Source organism: Nuphar pumila, chromosome 10 (genome assembly GCF_984573655.1).
Source record: "Nuphar pumila chromosome 10, dmNupPumi1.hap1.1, whole genome shotgun sequence".
Lineage (NCBI taxonomy): Eukaryota > Viridiplantae > Streptophyta > Magnoliopsida > Nymphaeales > Nymphaeaceae > Nuphar > Nuphar pumila.
In genome coordinates, this window is record NC_143258.1 from 103,307,664 (window position 1) to 103,324,720 (window position 17,057).

At 36.6% G+C, this 17,057-nt stretch overlaps 1 protein-coding gene across 1 annotated transcript; it reads right to left on the reverse strand.

Annotated features, from left to right (window-relative positions):
* Window positions 1–216: 216 nt before the first annotated feature.
* On the reverse strand, window positions 217–14,675 carry LOC149827697 (serine/threonine-protein kinase 52-like). The gene is made up of 6 exons (XM_090018216.1): window positions 13,679–14,675; window positions 2,687–2,808; window positions 2,305–2,513; window positions 2,028–2,202; window positions 1,120–1,254; window positions 217–724 (listed from the first exon to the last, which is right to left on the reverse strand). The coding sequence occupies exons 1-6, from the start codon at window positions 14,016–14,018 to the stop codon at window positions 518–520; spliced, it is 1,188 nt and encodes a 395-aa protein (XP_089874342.1). The 5' UTR covers window positions 14,019–14,675; the 3' UTR covers window positions 217–517.
* Window positions 14,676–17,057: the final 2,382 nt, after the last annotated feature.

Below are 17,057 nucleotides of genomic sequence, written 5' to 3' on the forward strand. Positions count from 1 at the left end.
ACCCTTTCATTAATCAGTGTCAAAAGAAAATCCCTTACCCACAAAATACAAACAATGACTGTAAGATTAAACTCACCTCCCTTACTAAATAACATTTTTACACCAGCCATTCAGATAAAACAGGAAATCTGAAATAAAAGCTACTCCTAGAACTTCTTTCCAAGAACATCATTAACACACACCAAACAAGCATTTCATATCCATCACAAGAGCAAATGGCAGCAAACAAGATTCAAGTTGCAACTTGATATCTGATTATTTCATAATTATTGAATTGTTAACTAGATATAGCCTGAACACTGGAAGCATTCTCGAAACAAATTTTTACAATGACCATAGATGCATTGCTGAACCTACATTCAGCTTCCTTACGCAGTTGAAGAGAAAAAGAAAAGCTTCAACCAATGCATAAAATGAAGGCTGATTCCTATCCAAACTCGTTCTAACCAAACATTTAAACTTTAATGAATTTAATGGCAAAAATTGTAAACAAGTATGGACATACAAGTATGAATCATCACGGACCCCGTCGTGGCCCAAAACAAAGACAACCATGTGCCTCGTCATCGGATATCATGCCTCCACCTTTGCTTGTGTCAATTGCCTCAAGCATCCTAACCACTTCATCCATATCAGGCCTTTTCTCAGCATTTGCATCCCAACATTTTCTCATTACGTTGGCCAATACGCTTGGACAGCATCGAGGTATCTCTGGTCTCAAGTTCTGCCAAGTTTAACAAAGCATTTGAGTTTGCACTGGGACTACCATGGATGCATATGCACATGAAAAATGAGTAGTCCCATAAATAATATCTCTAACAATTAAAAATCCTACACATTACAAAATATAAACACTGGAGCCATTTGACCAAGGTCTGGATCAGGCCATATCCGAAACTGGCCTGACCCGTACCCACAAAGTGCCAGTACCAGTGTCAACATGGTTTGACATGGGTACAGCATCCTTCTGGAAGTACCCATGTTATATATACTTGTAATCTCTCACATACAAAATGGAAATACCCTGGAGGAATGTTCAGCAGATTCCGCAAATTCCATAACATTTCATTAGTCTTGCAAAAAAAAAAATGGTAACAAAAAGCAAGAAAAGTAGACAACCTGTCGCACAACAGCAGAAGAGACTTCTGCAAAACTAAGGTCAGGGTAAGGCATTTCGCAACAGTAGATCTCCCATAAGCATATCCCAAAACTGTACACATCACATTTTCTGTTGTAGGGCTGGCCATTTAGGACCTGTGTAACAATAATTTGTTAAGAGTTAACATTTTAATACCAAACACAAATGCCGCCCTAATCATTTTCAACTTGACAAATTCACAAAAAACTTCCATGAATGTCAAGAGTACAATAAATTATGCAAATTAGTATCATTCCATTGACCAAGCTAAGTGACAGAAATTAAACTTGCAACAGGAAAAGTATGAAGAATGTACTGCCAAACTTTACAATGACAACACAAGACCAGTGATGAACAGAAATCATGAAACAGGAAGCAGAGAGAGAGAGAGAGAGATCTCCTTGTACGATGAACACAAAATCTCCTTGTTCGATGGCCATTTTGTATATAACGTAGGCATTAATGTCACCAAACATAAAAGATGCGCAAGTTAAAAATCAAAATCAGCAATTTTGACTATTCGTGTATAACATACCCATGTCATATATACTTGAAAGGTTCTGTTAAATTTCACATTTAATTTCCCTTAAAAATCAAGTATGATATAGAATTTACATAGATTATTTCTTTGAAGATTAGATATACAACAAAATATTTATTTGTTGGTTGCAACTTGTAGGCAAGTAGTTTTTGAGGAATTGATCTTTATCATACTAGCAAAGAAGATTCCTGAGCAGATATTCAAAATTTTTTACTACTGTTTAACAATATAATGGCAGAGCTTCCAAATTTTGGCAACTATTTAATGTAAATAAAAGGATATGACCAAGACAACTTGCACCTAAGCAACTGATAGGGAAGAAATTTCAAAGATATCAAGGTTGAATACCTCGGGAGCCATGTAACCAAGTGTACCAGTTTCACCAGTCATATCCTTTGGGTTTTGAGCTTCAACACGAGCAACACCAAAATCAGCAATTTTAAGAGTTCTTGATGTATCAATCAACATATTTTCAGTTTTAACATCACGGTGTACAATCTTCCTAGAATGGAGATAACTAAGCCTGAAATATAAGAGCATAACAAACAATTTTCTTACAAATCAACAAAATGAGGAGGCTCCTAAAATTTTAAACATGTACTGAGAGAGTGGGAGAGTAACTAACCCTCTTGAAAGATCCAAAGAAAGCTGGATCACAGCCTTAAAAGCAAGTTTCTTGCGTCGATTTTTTATTAAAAATTGTTTCAAAGTTCCACCAGGCAGATATTCCACAATGACACAACACGCTCTTGCTGGGATTGTCTCATGAATATTATTTGAAGTACTTCTTGAAGGAATCTTAAGCTCTGAAGTGCCCATTGATGCCCCAACAAACTGCATCATGCAAGATGAAAGCAACATAATCAATAATTTGAATTACAACATTTGATTTCACTTATAGAGACTATTCTCCAAAGAATGACTTGTTGGATAAGTGTACATGTTGGTGACACATCTGACCAACAGAAAAGAAGAACGACTGGATGCATTATATAGGAAATCACAACCTTTGTCACATTTGGGTGGTCAAGCTTATGCCAAACAGCAACCTCCTGCTTAAATGACGCTCGAAGAGCAGCAGTTTCAGCCTCATTGGCAAGGCCATCTTCTCCCCAGTCCAACAGCTTCACTATAGCACAAAATAAGATTTGGAAGTGAGGAACTCTACGGTTACGTTCATGTCGTCAGGGGTGCACACGATCCTAGTTGCACTCAAGCTAAACCAAGCTGAGCTTGGCTCTGCTCGGTTTGAATTGAGCATTACTATATAAAAATATTATTTTCTTTTTCAGTTAAACAAAAATAATATTTTCTAAAAAATATTATTTTTTCTTAACTGAAAAAGAAGTGTAAATATTATCTTTTTGTTATGTTGTGTATTATAATATATACATATATTTATATATAAAACTGTGTTTTATCATACTATATATTATTAAAAAAAGTTAATCAAGCTTAAACGAGCCTTCATGAGCGCAAGCACTGTACTTGAACTTAGCTCATTTAAATAGATAAGCCTTCACAAGAAGCACAGTTCGTTGTGCAGCCCTACATGGAGTGGAGATACAGTCATTGGAAGTTCTTCACAATATTTTGCATGTTCTCAGGGAGAATGTGTCCAACTAAATCACAAAAAAAATTATTATGAACACCTCTTCATGTATTTCATATGTTATATCATTTTCCCGATTTTTAACCTTCTTTTTCATTGTTATAATTCCTGCGAGTCCAACATGAATTGAGCCCATAAAGTTATCAATTATGACTTGAGCTCTTTGTTAAAATACAGTATGCGTATGGATCTGGATCCAGATCCATACGCACGTTAAATAAAACACACACAATGTTGTTTCATTAATGGCATTTCTGTAATATCGTCTATTGTATACAACAACAACAACTACGCCTTCATCCCAAAACAATTGGGGTCGGCGATATGAACCAACAAAGAAAATCATTCTGGGTCTTCCACATGAATCCTTCTCCTCCATTCATTTCTATCCAATGTCATGTCCTCGGTGAGGTTCAAAGCATTCATATCCTTTCCTATCACCTCCATCCATGTCTTCTTAGGCCTACCCCGACCTCTTTTAACTAATATCGTCTATTGTATATTTGCTTTTATTTTATAAGGATTAGGGCTTGGTGGTCGTGTGTGCTTGAGCCGCCCCAGTCATTGTACATCTTTCTCTCTCCCTCTCTCTCTTCTTTCTGTTTTCTGTGCAGATTGGACTACGGTAGAGTCTTCTCAAGACATCTTATATGGTATCAAAGCTCAGGTTGCAGAACCCTACCAGAGAATCGTTTTAACGAGATCTTCGTTTCCTGTGGTATCCTTTAAATCTAAATCCCTGTCGGTAAAGTTTCTGGCCCTCTTTTCCTTCGATTCAAAGTATCACGCACAACCCTCGATATTCTTTTCTTAAACTTCTGCCTTAAGTTCCCTTAATTATTTTCTTTTTTGTTGTACGTCATTATCGCTCCTCTATTCTGTTTTCTTTAACTTATCGTTATTTGTCTTTTGTCCCTAAGTCAATAAGTTATATCAGATAATCAATATCGTTGCTCTATTCTGTGTTTCTTTTTCTCTTTTACTTGATGTTATTGGTATCAAGTTGTGATTTCCTTTTTAATCTACAACTTACACGAGTCTGAATTGTTTCCTTTGTATTCCAGATTTTCCTTTTATATATTGTTGAACGTCAGTCACTGTTATATTATTCCCGAACTTCTATTTCTGTGCTTTTCAATTAGCAGTAAAACCAGTTTTGTGCTTATCTGCGCAACATCTATTGGCAGCCTATAGCTGTTTAGATTCCAAAAAAAAATGTTTCTTCCTTTCCGACCTGTTTGCTTATTCGTTGTTTCTTGACATGGATTCCTTTTCGTCTTTCGGTCCCTCTACAAATTTCTTAAATCAGCTCGTTACAGAAAAACTTACTCATTCTAATTTTTTGACATGGAAGAGACAAATACTTTCGTTTATACGAAGTCAAGATCTCGATGAACATCTGGATGGTTCTGTTCCTGTACCACCATGGCTTATTTTGCAGGAAACCAATGATGAGAAGGGTGACATCATTACCAAATCTATTAAAAATCCAGAGTATATAGCTTGGAGAAAGCGGGATCAATCTTTGGTTGCTTATATTACGTCAACATTCTCTCAAGAAGTGTTGGTGACTCTTTCAAATGATTGCATTGCAGCAGAACTATGGAGTAAGCTCTCTCACTGATTTTGACATGTTTACCACAGCTTTGTCATGTCTTCCCCACTTGCCCAACTTTGACGATCTTCAGGCAAAACTTCTTCAGCATGAGACGATTATGAAACAAAGGACAGAAGGAAATGAATCAACCCGTTCTCACTCAGTTTTGGCCATGGACACTTCTGTAGGCTTTGGACGAGGATATGGCGGCAATCAAGGAGGCAGGAGCCGAGGACGTTTTGGGCAGGGAGAACGTGGTATTTTACCTACACCTAATAATCCAGGTGTTTTTAATGCAGGGAATCAAAGGAGAGCGCCCACTTGCTTCTTATGTAACAAACGAGGACATGTGAAAGCCGATTACTGGTTTAATTTGCAGAACAAAGGAAAAATAAACAAAATTGAAAATAAGTCAACTACGATTGTGGACTCGAAAGCACCATCTGCAGATGTGCAACAACTTTTACTATCTGCATTGTCACAAATGACGATCAAGCAAAATGAACAAGGAGAATGGTATGTTGATTCTGGTGCTGCCACACATGTCACGGGTAATGCGGGTAAGTTATCTCACTTATTGCCTTATCTTGAAAAGGATAGTATAGTTATGGGAGATGGAACTTATCACTCCATCAGTCATATCGGCAATGCACATATTCCTCTGTCAAAGTCCTCACTTCACTTGTCCAATGTCCTTCTTGCTCCTAATATTAAAAAGAACATTGTCTCTGTGGCTAAACTTGTTGAGGATATGAATTCTTCAGTCGAATTTACTCCCTCCTCTGTTTATGTTAAGGATCTTCAAACGAAGGAGACGTTCGCTAAGGGGGAGCGACGAGGAAACATGTATGTCTTCAAGGAGATTCCCTCAGTTCCAGTTCTCCAGTTGGAAACGTACAAGCATTCTTCAGTATCTTCATCTTCAGAGTCTTTGTTTTTCCGTCCATTAGAAATTTTTTATTCATCTCATTGTAATAAGCCAGATATCTGACACAGTCACTTGGGACATTGTAGTCGGGGTTTCATTGAAAAACTTGTATCTGATGGTCTTCTTTCAAAGTCTAGTTTATGTTCCTTTTTAGAGAATAAAAAATGTTCATCTTGTGCACTCTCCAAAAGCCATGTTCTTCCTTTTCATGTTATTAATAAAAGAGCTTCAAAGCCATTTGAAATTATTTTTTCCGATGTTTGGGGACCTACTCCTATTCCTTCTCTCTCCTGCAGTCGTTACTATATTATATTTATTGATTCTTATTCTCGCTATACTTGGATATATTTCTTGAAACATAAGCATAAAGTTTTCCGAATATTTCGAGAATTTCATTCGATGGTCAACACAAAGTTTTCTTGTAATATTGTGCATTTACAATGTGATGGTGGAGGAGAGTATTCATCGAATGAGTTTATTGCTTTTCTTTGAGATAAAGGCATAAGTCGACAAGTTTATTGCCCTCATACCCCTCAACAAAATGGGGTTGCAAAGAGGAAACACCGACATATTGTCGAAAGTGCGATAAGCATGTTACATGACAGCAATGTGCCTATTAGTCTCTAGACAAAAGTTTTTCACATATCTGTTCACATCATAAATCGTCTTCCTATAGCACTTCTGGATCAAAAATCCCCTTATTATACTTTATTTGGGCAACATCCCTCTTATGATGAGTTGCGTGTATTTTGTTGTGCATGTTATGTACATATTGATTCATCTTTGCGAAATAAGTTCCAGGACAAGGCCACTAAGTGTAGATTTGTTGGGTATGCGGATGAATACAAAGGCTATTGATGCTATGACTCAACCACAAAACATATTAGGCCCTCTCGGAATGTTGTTTTTGATGAACAAAATTTTCAGATCAATGACTCTGAATCGTTGTCATCTCGAGTAGTAGAGGTGTATGATCCATGGATGAGCGCAACCCTTTTTGCCAATACAGGATAGACATGTCAGGCACCTTGTCCTTCCTTCGACTTGAACAGGGAGTTGAATAACACATAGATCCATGTCGAGCCATCGTTCGTTGAGTCACCTCCAGTTGAACGCTTTTCTAGATAGGTCTACACTAGAAGGGACAAAAATACAGGGCCGAGAGATGTGGAAACCGTTTCTAGTCATCCGGCTCAAAGGCCGTCACGCATCAGGCACCCTATTCAACGATGGGTGAATTATGAGACCTTTTCTTTTGATTTTCAGTTGTTTATGTCTCAACTCACAAAACAGAATGAACCCACTTGTTTTAATCAAGCTCTTCAATCCCGTCATTGGATTGAGGCTATGAATGAAGAAATGGAAGCTCTTCATGAGTGCCAGACTTGGAAAATAGTACCTCGGCCAGAAGGAAAGAATGTAGTTGGCTCAAAATGGGTTTATAAGACAAAATATAAGCCTGAATGAAGTATTGACATATATAAGGCACGGCTTGTTTCTCAGGGATTCACGCAACAATATGGTGAAGATTACGATAAAACTTTTAGTCCGATTGTCAAAATGGACACAATTCGTGTCATCATATCCTTAGCAGTCGACCGAGGATGGAACCTTAGTCAGAAGAATGTTAAAAATGCATTCTTGCATGGGGCTCTAAAGGAGGAAGTATATATGGAGCAACCTCCTGGGTATGCCAAGAAGGATCCTACTGCCTGGGTGTGCAAGCTAAGGAAATCTCTATATGGGTTGAAACAGGCGTCTCGTTCTTGGTTTGAAAGTTTCTCCATGCAAATTCAAGGTAATGCTTTAGAAGATGCTCTCTAGACCACTCGCGCTTTATTTATTAGGAGACAACCATAGTTACACTTCTTCTTATATATGTTGATGATATTGTGATCACGGGGAGCTCAGATAATCATGTGCAAGAAGTGAAGCGGTTTTTGATGAAAACTTTCAAAATGAAAGATTTAGGAGAGTTGAGATACTTCCTTGGTGTAGAGGTTGACAGACAAGAAAACACATTGACACTCATGCAACAGAAGTACACTCTGGATCATTTGGAAAGAGCCGGGACGACAAATTGCAAACCTATCAACACTCCGAGTGTACTACATCAAAGGTTGAGCTCTGAAGATAGCCACCTTTGTATCAATCCTACAACGTATAGAAGTCTCGTAGGGATGCTGCAGTATTTGACTTTTACCAGACCTGATATAGTTTATGCAGTCAATCAGGTATCTTAGTTTATGCATGCTCCAACGGAAGGTCATATGGAAGCTGTGAAGCGTATTCTACGCTATTTGAAAGGAACTATAGGAGACGGACTTGTTTACCGCAAAAACGATAACCTACATACAGGACATGAACTCATCACTTATACATACGCAGATTGGGCAGGGGATCCAGATGAGAGACGATCCGTCTCTGGATACTGTGTATACATTGGACACAATTTAGTGTCTTGGAGCAGTAAAAAACAAAAGGCAGTGGCACGATCGAGTACAAAGGCAGAATACAGGTCGATGGTCGCAGGCACGGCAGAAGTTACATGGATTAGACACTTATTGAGTGATCTTGGGGAGACAATTATTCGATCATTTATCCTATGCGACAATCAAAGCGCAATCAATATTGCATGCAACCCTATTCAGCATAGTAGAACGAAGCATATTGAGATTGATCAACATTTTATACGGCAAAAAGTCGAGATGAAAGAGATAGAACTATGTCATGTTCGAACAAAAGATCAAGTGGCACACTTGTTTACCAAGGGGTTAACAGGACGTCAATTTTGGCTATTGAAAAGCAAGTTGTACATGCTCCAAAACCACGTACAACTTGAGGTAGGGTGTTAAAATACAATATGCGTATGGATCTGGATCCAGATCCATACGCACGTTAAATAAAACACGCACAATGTTGTTTCATTAATGGCATTTCTGTAATATCGTCTATTGTATATTTGCTTTTATTTTATAAGGATTAGGGCTCGGTGGTCGTGTGTGCTTGAGCCGCCCCAGCTATTGTACATCTCTCTCTCTCCCTCTCTCTCTGCTTTCTATTTTCTGTGCAGATTGGACTGCGGTAGAGTCTTCTCAAGACATCTTATACTCTTTACCTTTCAACTATGAAGACGCGACAACAATGAGGGTTCTCTTTGTGAAAAACAGACTTCAGTTTTTAAGTATAATCCTTATTTAGGCAATTAATGAAGTGGCATCAACTGAAGACCTGTACTTCTGAACCAAAGGAGATCCAGAATTCGCGCTATTTCTTAAATTTGTGGGCGATTTAAGAATATTAGAGATTCGAGGAATGCTTTTGGAAACCTTGGAACTTCATTCAAGTGGACAGAAGAACCATTACACAGGACAAAGAGCGGGTCACCCTAAAGCTCAACAGCTTTCCATTTACTGTGCTTTGCAATTATTTGATGTTTCCAACCCACAGTCAAACTTTTTAATATCAAATTACTAAATTTCATATCCTTATATTAGTATTTTTAAATTTGGCAGTATGTTATGAGCTGCCAGATTTTGTCCAACAAGCATACTAGATAATGTGCTGAACTTATTATAAAAACTTTAAAAATAAAGGAACAAAGTCCTTCATGCATGAGTGAGACAGAAGAAAATCTCAGTACCCAAACTTAAGCAGAAAGTAGAACAATTTTCAATGCCAAATGAACTTGAATATATTTAAAAAGAGGGCATACAAAAACAGATAATCTATTTTTCCAATACAACAAACAAATAGTTGTCAATAAGCTCTTCGTTACCAAACCTAAAGAAACTTCACAGCTTTCAATAATATATGGACATGACAGCACATGGATGTAAGGAATAAGGCCACATATATTGCAATAGAACATCAATGAAAATTTTGAAACACCTAATTACATGCAAGATACAAAGGATACAGCAGTTAAACAAGCATGCAAATTTCAAGATAGGATTGTACTTACAAGAAGAAGAATATATGCTTCTCAAATTTCTTTCTAATGGAAAACAGAAGCTAAAACAAGTATATCTAACAACCTACGCAGATTTTCATGTGGTTGAAAAAAATGCAAAATAGAGAACACAACACATATCTCACCTTCACCAAATGCCAAGAATCTCTACTTTTCATCACAGTTTTGTTGCTAGAAGGGAGTATACCTGCAGCTATTCAAGTTCCTATGCATCATCACAATGATATTACATGGAAGAAACAGCCTTGGAAAATTGCAACTCCTATGTAACACCAGTTTACATTATGCGAAGATGGCTGCTAACATAGTCACCTGTATCATTCAAGGTAATTTTTCGGTGATGGTTTTTCTCAGAGTTATTATCAAAAAGTGGTTTTTCTCAGAAAAATATTGGGAAATCTTGGTGGCTATGAATAATAATAGAAAAAAAAGAAATAGGTTTTATAGTATTTTTCTTGCAAAAAATATAAAGAAACAATTAGAAAAGGTTTTAAAATATAAAAGAAACAAAAAAAGATACTTAACTATATAAAAAAAAGATGTTTTTAAATTTTCAGGAATACCTAGGGAAAATATTGCGATATTTTAGGTTCTGATGATCTTTTGAAAATCTCACAAAAATACCGGCTGACCTTGAAAAACAGATAATAAAGCGATATTTTCAAAATATCGGCGATATCAGTGACTATGTTGCTAATAATCATGTCTATGAAGTGTTTTTTCATGCATTTGTTTCTAAATCTTACTTGATTGTTCACCACAAAACTATCATTTTCACGTTTATGATCCAAACCAATATGAGTCGGTAGCCAATTGGGTAACTCAGCCACTTCTGAAATTAGTTCATATTTATTGTCCTCATAATCAAATAACTATGTCGCGGTCATTTTATGAATTTGAGCAATAACATCATGTGTTCGTATATAAGAAAGTAAAACAAACACCTAGTTTAGCCCAGGGTTACCGGAAGCGCCATAGGGCATGGGGAAGAGTGTTTTGAAAGTGTGAAACGTGGCGCTTTCGAAACATGCAGGGCAGCGCCAAAAAAATTTGGGAAGCTTTTTCATTTTTTTGTGTTTGTGTTTTTATTTTTATTTTTCTCTTTTTCGCTTCCCCTTCGCTTCCTAGGTCGCTTCCGAGATGATTTTTGGTTCGCTTCTAAAAGTCATCCCGCACTTCCCGCTTCCTAAAATTTTGGAAGTGCCTCACTTCCAGAATCGCCTCCCGCTCCTGCTTCCCCGACTGGCAACTCTGGTTTAGCCTCATTCCTCTTGTACTATGTCTATAACTTCAATAGCAAGAAAGCACATCCAGTGTGTGCATGTGTGGTTTTAGATCACAAGTTACAACCTTGAGTGCCCTTTATTGTTATCAACGTAGAATAAAGACATTTTACTTATTTCACTTGTAACCTTTAGCTATTAACTTATTAATGGGAAGTGAGAAGGGAAGGTTGAAGATAACTGGTTGGGATTATAAACTGTTTCCTCCATTATCTTCTATACTTTCTCTGCTCCAAGGAAAACAGTTATTACAGTCTGTTTAGCTGAACTCTACCCCCTCTAATTCCTTGTAACAGATTATTTTTGGCATATGATTTCCTACTCTTTGCCTCTTATTTTTCTAGAGAACTATGCTACCATGTCAAACCCTGTCATTGCCAGATTCAACTAGTTCTATCCATATGATATGACAAACTATTGGTATCTAAAATCTCAAACATGGTGGGAATTGTCATCCATCTTTATAATAGACAGTGACAGGAGATCAATTCTATGAAGGGAGCATACACAATTCTAGTAACTACAAAAAGAACTCCAGATAGAGTCCATAATAATGCTTCACCATGGATGTGCATTCCCATAAAAAATGAAATAAACTATATCCGCTGCAAATTTACTTGATAACTTTATAATTTGTTACAGTAACCTAAATACATGTCCAAGTCCTTTCAGCCTGTATATAACCAGCAGAATCACAAAGTTAACTGGATATGTGAATCATAAGAAACTTGGTGCACTTCTCTTGGTTACAATGCCTCCACCCAGAAGAATATGAAGATTGTTCAACCATTTTAAGTACACTTTCTACAGACAATGTCCAAGCTATGTTATATCCATGTGAATATGAAGTAAGCATCTGAACCAGATGTGGAACACAACCATGGGAGTTTACTAGAAAAGGATAGAGACATGTATATATATTCAATTATCTCAACTATTAAATATACTATAATACTTGATATAATATATGCATGTAACCATGGAAGATACCAAATTCCTGAAGTGGAAGTATAAACAGTAAATCGAGACTCAAGATCTGAACAAATACACATCTCAAGTCAAGGACATGAGAGAGTATCCACCAAATATTTGGCCTGAGGTGATGTGTCATGTCTGATGTCAATCATGCTGCCTGTTGTGACCAAACTTGTAGGATGAAGCGAGTGTCCTTGTGATAGCATATGAGGAACCAAATACACCATATGCTCAAAAGGCAAACCAATATCAACAATAGAAAGCTATAAACAGGTTTTCCTGAAACATTTCCATTTATAGGTGGGGCTTCAGATTGCACTATAGCAGTGTTATAAGCAACTATTACAAAATGATTTAACAACCATTATTGTGTCAAACTATTTGACTATATAGAGTTATATGTTCCTGTAGACTTCCATAGTAAAAGAACAAGTTACCCTGGCCACTATGTTTAGAAAGTTATTTTTTAAGGGTTCTACAATGCAAACCACACTACTATCCTTAAATAGAATATGTGTATACCTATACAAAAGGCATTAAAAAATTTTAAACAGACATAATATTTGTATCATTATCCTACAAAACAAAAACCTCAAGATCCAATAAAATGTACCAATACGAAATTAACAAGGATATCTATCATAATCAAAATTTTGTAGAGAGTCGCCTGTAGAGCATCTCAAGAAGCAGGTTAGCTTTTGAACACTCTTACAGAAACTAATAAAAAAATGTGTGTCTACATATTCTTAAAGATTCCGTCATAATAAGCATGTAATTTGCAGATAAAAAATGCCAACTTGTGTGTCATATGATGTCCAAATAAAAGAAATTTTAATGTTCAAAACAAAGTCATCATGTCAAATGTCTCGAAGTCATTGAAAAGATACGCAAAAAAAACAAAAAACAAAAATCATAAAGGAGATTAGCTTAGATTTTGGAGCTATTGATCCAAGTGTAAAAGTTTCTTGGAGATTTTCCTAGAAATTTTAACTACAGAAACTTATATCCGAGTAAAAATATTGAAAGGGAGGTTGAAGAACAACCACTTTCTTAAGCTTCTACCATATGAGCAACCAAAGCCCATCAGTAAAGATCATAACCTCCATTAGCACATGAAATCAAAAACCTAACTTGAAAAGTTATTTGGTTGAATCAAAACAGGCCTGAACCTGAGTTGCATTGCTTTACCATATTGTCTGAGGTGACCTTTACCTCTTAACTCAACCACCTCAAAGATGACTCATCAAATTGCTAACAACTGCAATCCAAGTCATATGAACCCTGCAGTAGTCCAATCCAACTCCTATTTCAACTATTAGCAGTAACTCCAATCATTTTTTCAAGAAAATTAGGGGTATATATCAGGTTGTGCAAGATCTGTACCACAATAAGTAAATCCCTGCAACTCTTAATTATTAATCATTTGCACAAAATTAACAGCAACAAGATGACATTCACAAGCATATGAAATTCAACAAACATATAAGCAAAAAGATTGCCAAAGAATCATGAAATTAGACCAATTCACATGATCACAAAACCTATAAAATCTGACAAAACCATCTAAAAGATACTAGCAAAACCAGGTGAAACCACAATGAGCAGAACAATCAAACAAGTGATTGGATCACCTGCAACGTCTTGCCCGTCGTAAACACCCCGATAAACAGTCCCGTACGTGCCGTGTGCAATTACGTTCTTCACATCCAATTTTGACAAATTAATCTCCCACTCGGCCTTGGGCCCCTGCGATTCCTTATCCCTTGTCCAAACCCTGCTCAGATGCTTCTCCAATTGATAATCCAAGCTCTTCAGATCAATCTGATCAGCCCTAAAAAACGTCTCCTTACTTCCCCAACTCCTCGAGCCCACGTCTTTCGCTGCAAAACTTGTCCCTTCACCAACAACCGTCCCGTCCTTCTCACCATTCTCAGCTTCGCTCTTCTTCCCAACCTTAGAATCAGCATCCATATTGGCAAACCCTCAATTCAGAGAAATAATCAAAACTCACCTCCCAAAACCCCACAAAAATCCAAACAAAGCAAAAGAAAATAAAAAAATAAAATGACCAAATTGGTTAAAATCGCTCAAACAAGACCAAACCCACCAAAAACCAAAAAAAACCAACCAAATCCACCACACACCCACAAAAAACAACCACCTAAATGACCCCAATTCTCCAGCGAAACCTCCGGGAACCGCACCCTTCCATCACACCCTCGACCACCAACAATCAAAGCAGCAAAGATACGCCTAAAACCCCTCACCCCAAGAATCACAACAACCAATGGAGAAGAGAAAACTGAACCCCAAGAGAGAGTATTTTGAGAAACCAAACACTACTCACAGACCAAAACGACGCCCCGAGCGCAGAGAAACAATCAATAACCCCAAGAATTCTCGTCCAAGGCAGCAAAATGGGTGAGGGAGGACTCCCCTTTTGTCAAACCCCAGTCACAAGCGTGCAGAGAGAGAGAGAGAGAGAGAGGACGTCACCAAGAAGTCGATGACGAGAGAAAAACAAAAAGAAAGAAACAAGAATGGGAAATTTTTGGAGAGGATGGGAAATCAAAAGGCGTTTCAGAGGAGAAAAGGGAGGCCACCGACCATCTTGATTGAAGGACGGTAGAGAGAGAAAGATCCTTTCCCTCCGCTTGACGTCCAAATCATTGACCCGCCGACATTTGTGGATTTTGACCGTTCGCCTTTCCTCGCCACGTGCCCCTCGATAATTACGACGATGCACTGATTACTTAGATGTTAATCTTGGTTTAATTATAAAGATGATTCATTTGTTCTTGGCGTTTTTATTTAAGGCTGTCACAATGACTCGGAGATTCTACGATGGGGGATTCGCATTCGACTCGAAAGTTGGAATTTTTTTTAAAAAATGGGACACAAGCACACGTAATTTTTTTAATTTTTAATCAATAAAAATTTATTTTTTGAATATTTTAACATTGAAATATGGATTTTTAAAAATAAAATTATAATATAATAAAATATTATTTAAAATATTATCATAAGTGTCGGCGCGTCAACTGGTGTCTCAAGGGATACGAAGCCAAAATGGCTTGTCCCTGTGACATAGATTAAAGGTTAATATTTGCTACAATCGATTGCATTTAACAAAGCCTTTTTGTTTTTTGTTATATCTAATACTATTAACATGTGATCTACCTGTTTTCTTAGTAGAAATAGGATTTTGGATCACTAGAATCCAAACTTCATATAGATTTTTCCAACAACATAAAAATCAACATCTACGAATGCACTGATTTTTTTCACTAAAAACATGTTTTTACATCGAATAAACATAAATCAACAGTTGATTCCTTCTAAATCAATCATGCTAAATATCATCGACACTCGACAGATTAGATTGAGTTAAAACAGCGTACAACATAAGATTCCAGCTAAGTTAGTAGGTAAAATCGGACTATAGCAAATATATGGAGTTGTCAATGGATCGGGTTTGTATCGGGTACCCGACCTAACGTGAACCTGAATTTTGGGAATATCTAACCGAACCTTAGTGTTTTATACCTACTTTTAGGCCTCGTTTGTTTAACGCAACTTATATGAGAAAGTGCCGAGCTAGCAACCTTGATGCAATTGGTTTTTACTATAAATGAAACAAACATCAAATCACTATGGTGGCACAATTGAGCCTCAGTTTTTTTCTATCAGCTACCACCTTTTATATTTGAGGTGACGGTACATTTTAGAAATGAGTGTTCATTCCTAAGTAAAGCCTTTCCTTTGAGAATGAACCAAAGGAGACCTTAGTAAAAAGTAAACTTCTTAAATTATATGGACCCTAGTTTGAGATTTTATATGTTTATGACCCAACAAAATCTAAACTTGACAATTTGTTATTTGGGTGGGTTCGGGTACAAGAGTTGACAACTCTCTCTCTCTCTCTCTCTCTCTCTCTCTCTCTCTCTCTCTCTCTCTCTCTCTCTCTCTCTCTCTCTCTATATATATATATATATATATATATATATATATATATATATATATATATATATATATATATATTAGTGTAATTTTTAAGAGCCACAGACTTGTTATCTTAATCAATATGTACCCGCCCACACATTTTAAGGTGAGAAATGACAGGGATAATGTGAATGAAAAAAAAAAGAAAAAACTACACTTTTTCAATTGTTCCATACATGAGAATTTTTCACATGAAATTTGCCATCAATAAGATGGATTGGCACTTGGATGAAAGCAGCAAATTTGTCTTAATTGTAGGCATAATAAATGTGCAATGTGATGTGACTACTATGTCTGCCCTAATTTGGGTGCTATGAATTTTGACCCCTTGCAATGTTCCTTCTTCACTAAGAGGGAGCTAAAGTTTCCTAAACTACTATTAGATGGTTATTGATGATAAGGACAAAAGGTTTTTTAGTACGAAACCAAATTAAATGATACTTGCACGAGAGTCATGTCCCTTTCTTCTTTTACTTTCTTTAGAAAGTGATAATGTCATTCTATCTTAAGTTCTCCTCCAATGCAGTTTCGTGTCGTGTCTTCTCATGAACTATTCTTAATAAAAAATCCCACAAAATGGTGCGGCTCTTGTCCTTTTTACCGTGTCCTTGTGACATAGATTCACCTCAGGTCCTCAATTATCTGTCTTCTATAGGGAAGAATCCTTTAATTAGTGCAAATCTATTATCTATATAATCCACATAAATATTAAGGATTCAGTACCAAATCAAAAAGATTTCATTTACCTAACAGATTATTACAGATCTTATAATGTATAAGATAAGCCATATTGGGGATCCTAACCAAATCAAGACGGAAATTTCATTGATAACTTTAACAAGTCTATCCGTATCATAATCACTATTTGGCATTTATCCTTCTTATAATTGGTGCAAAACTAGGAAAACCCTAAAATCTGGCGATTCACACGTTTCTTAACTGAATATACCAAAATACTTGGCCTTTATGGTTCATGATTATGCTAATGGATCTTTAATTACTAGAATC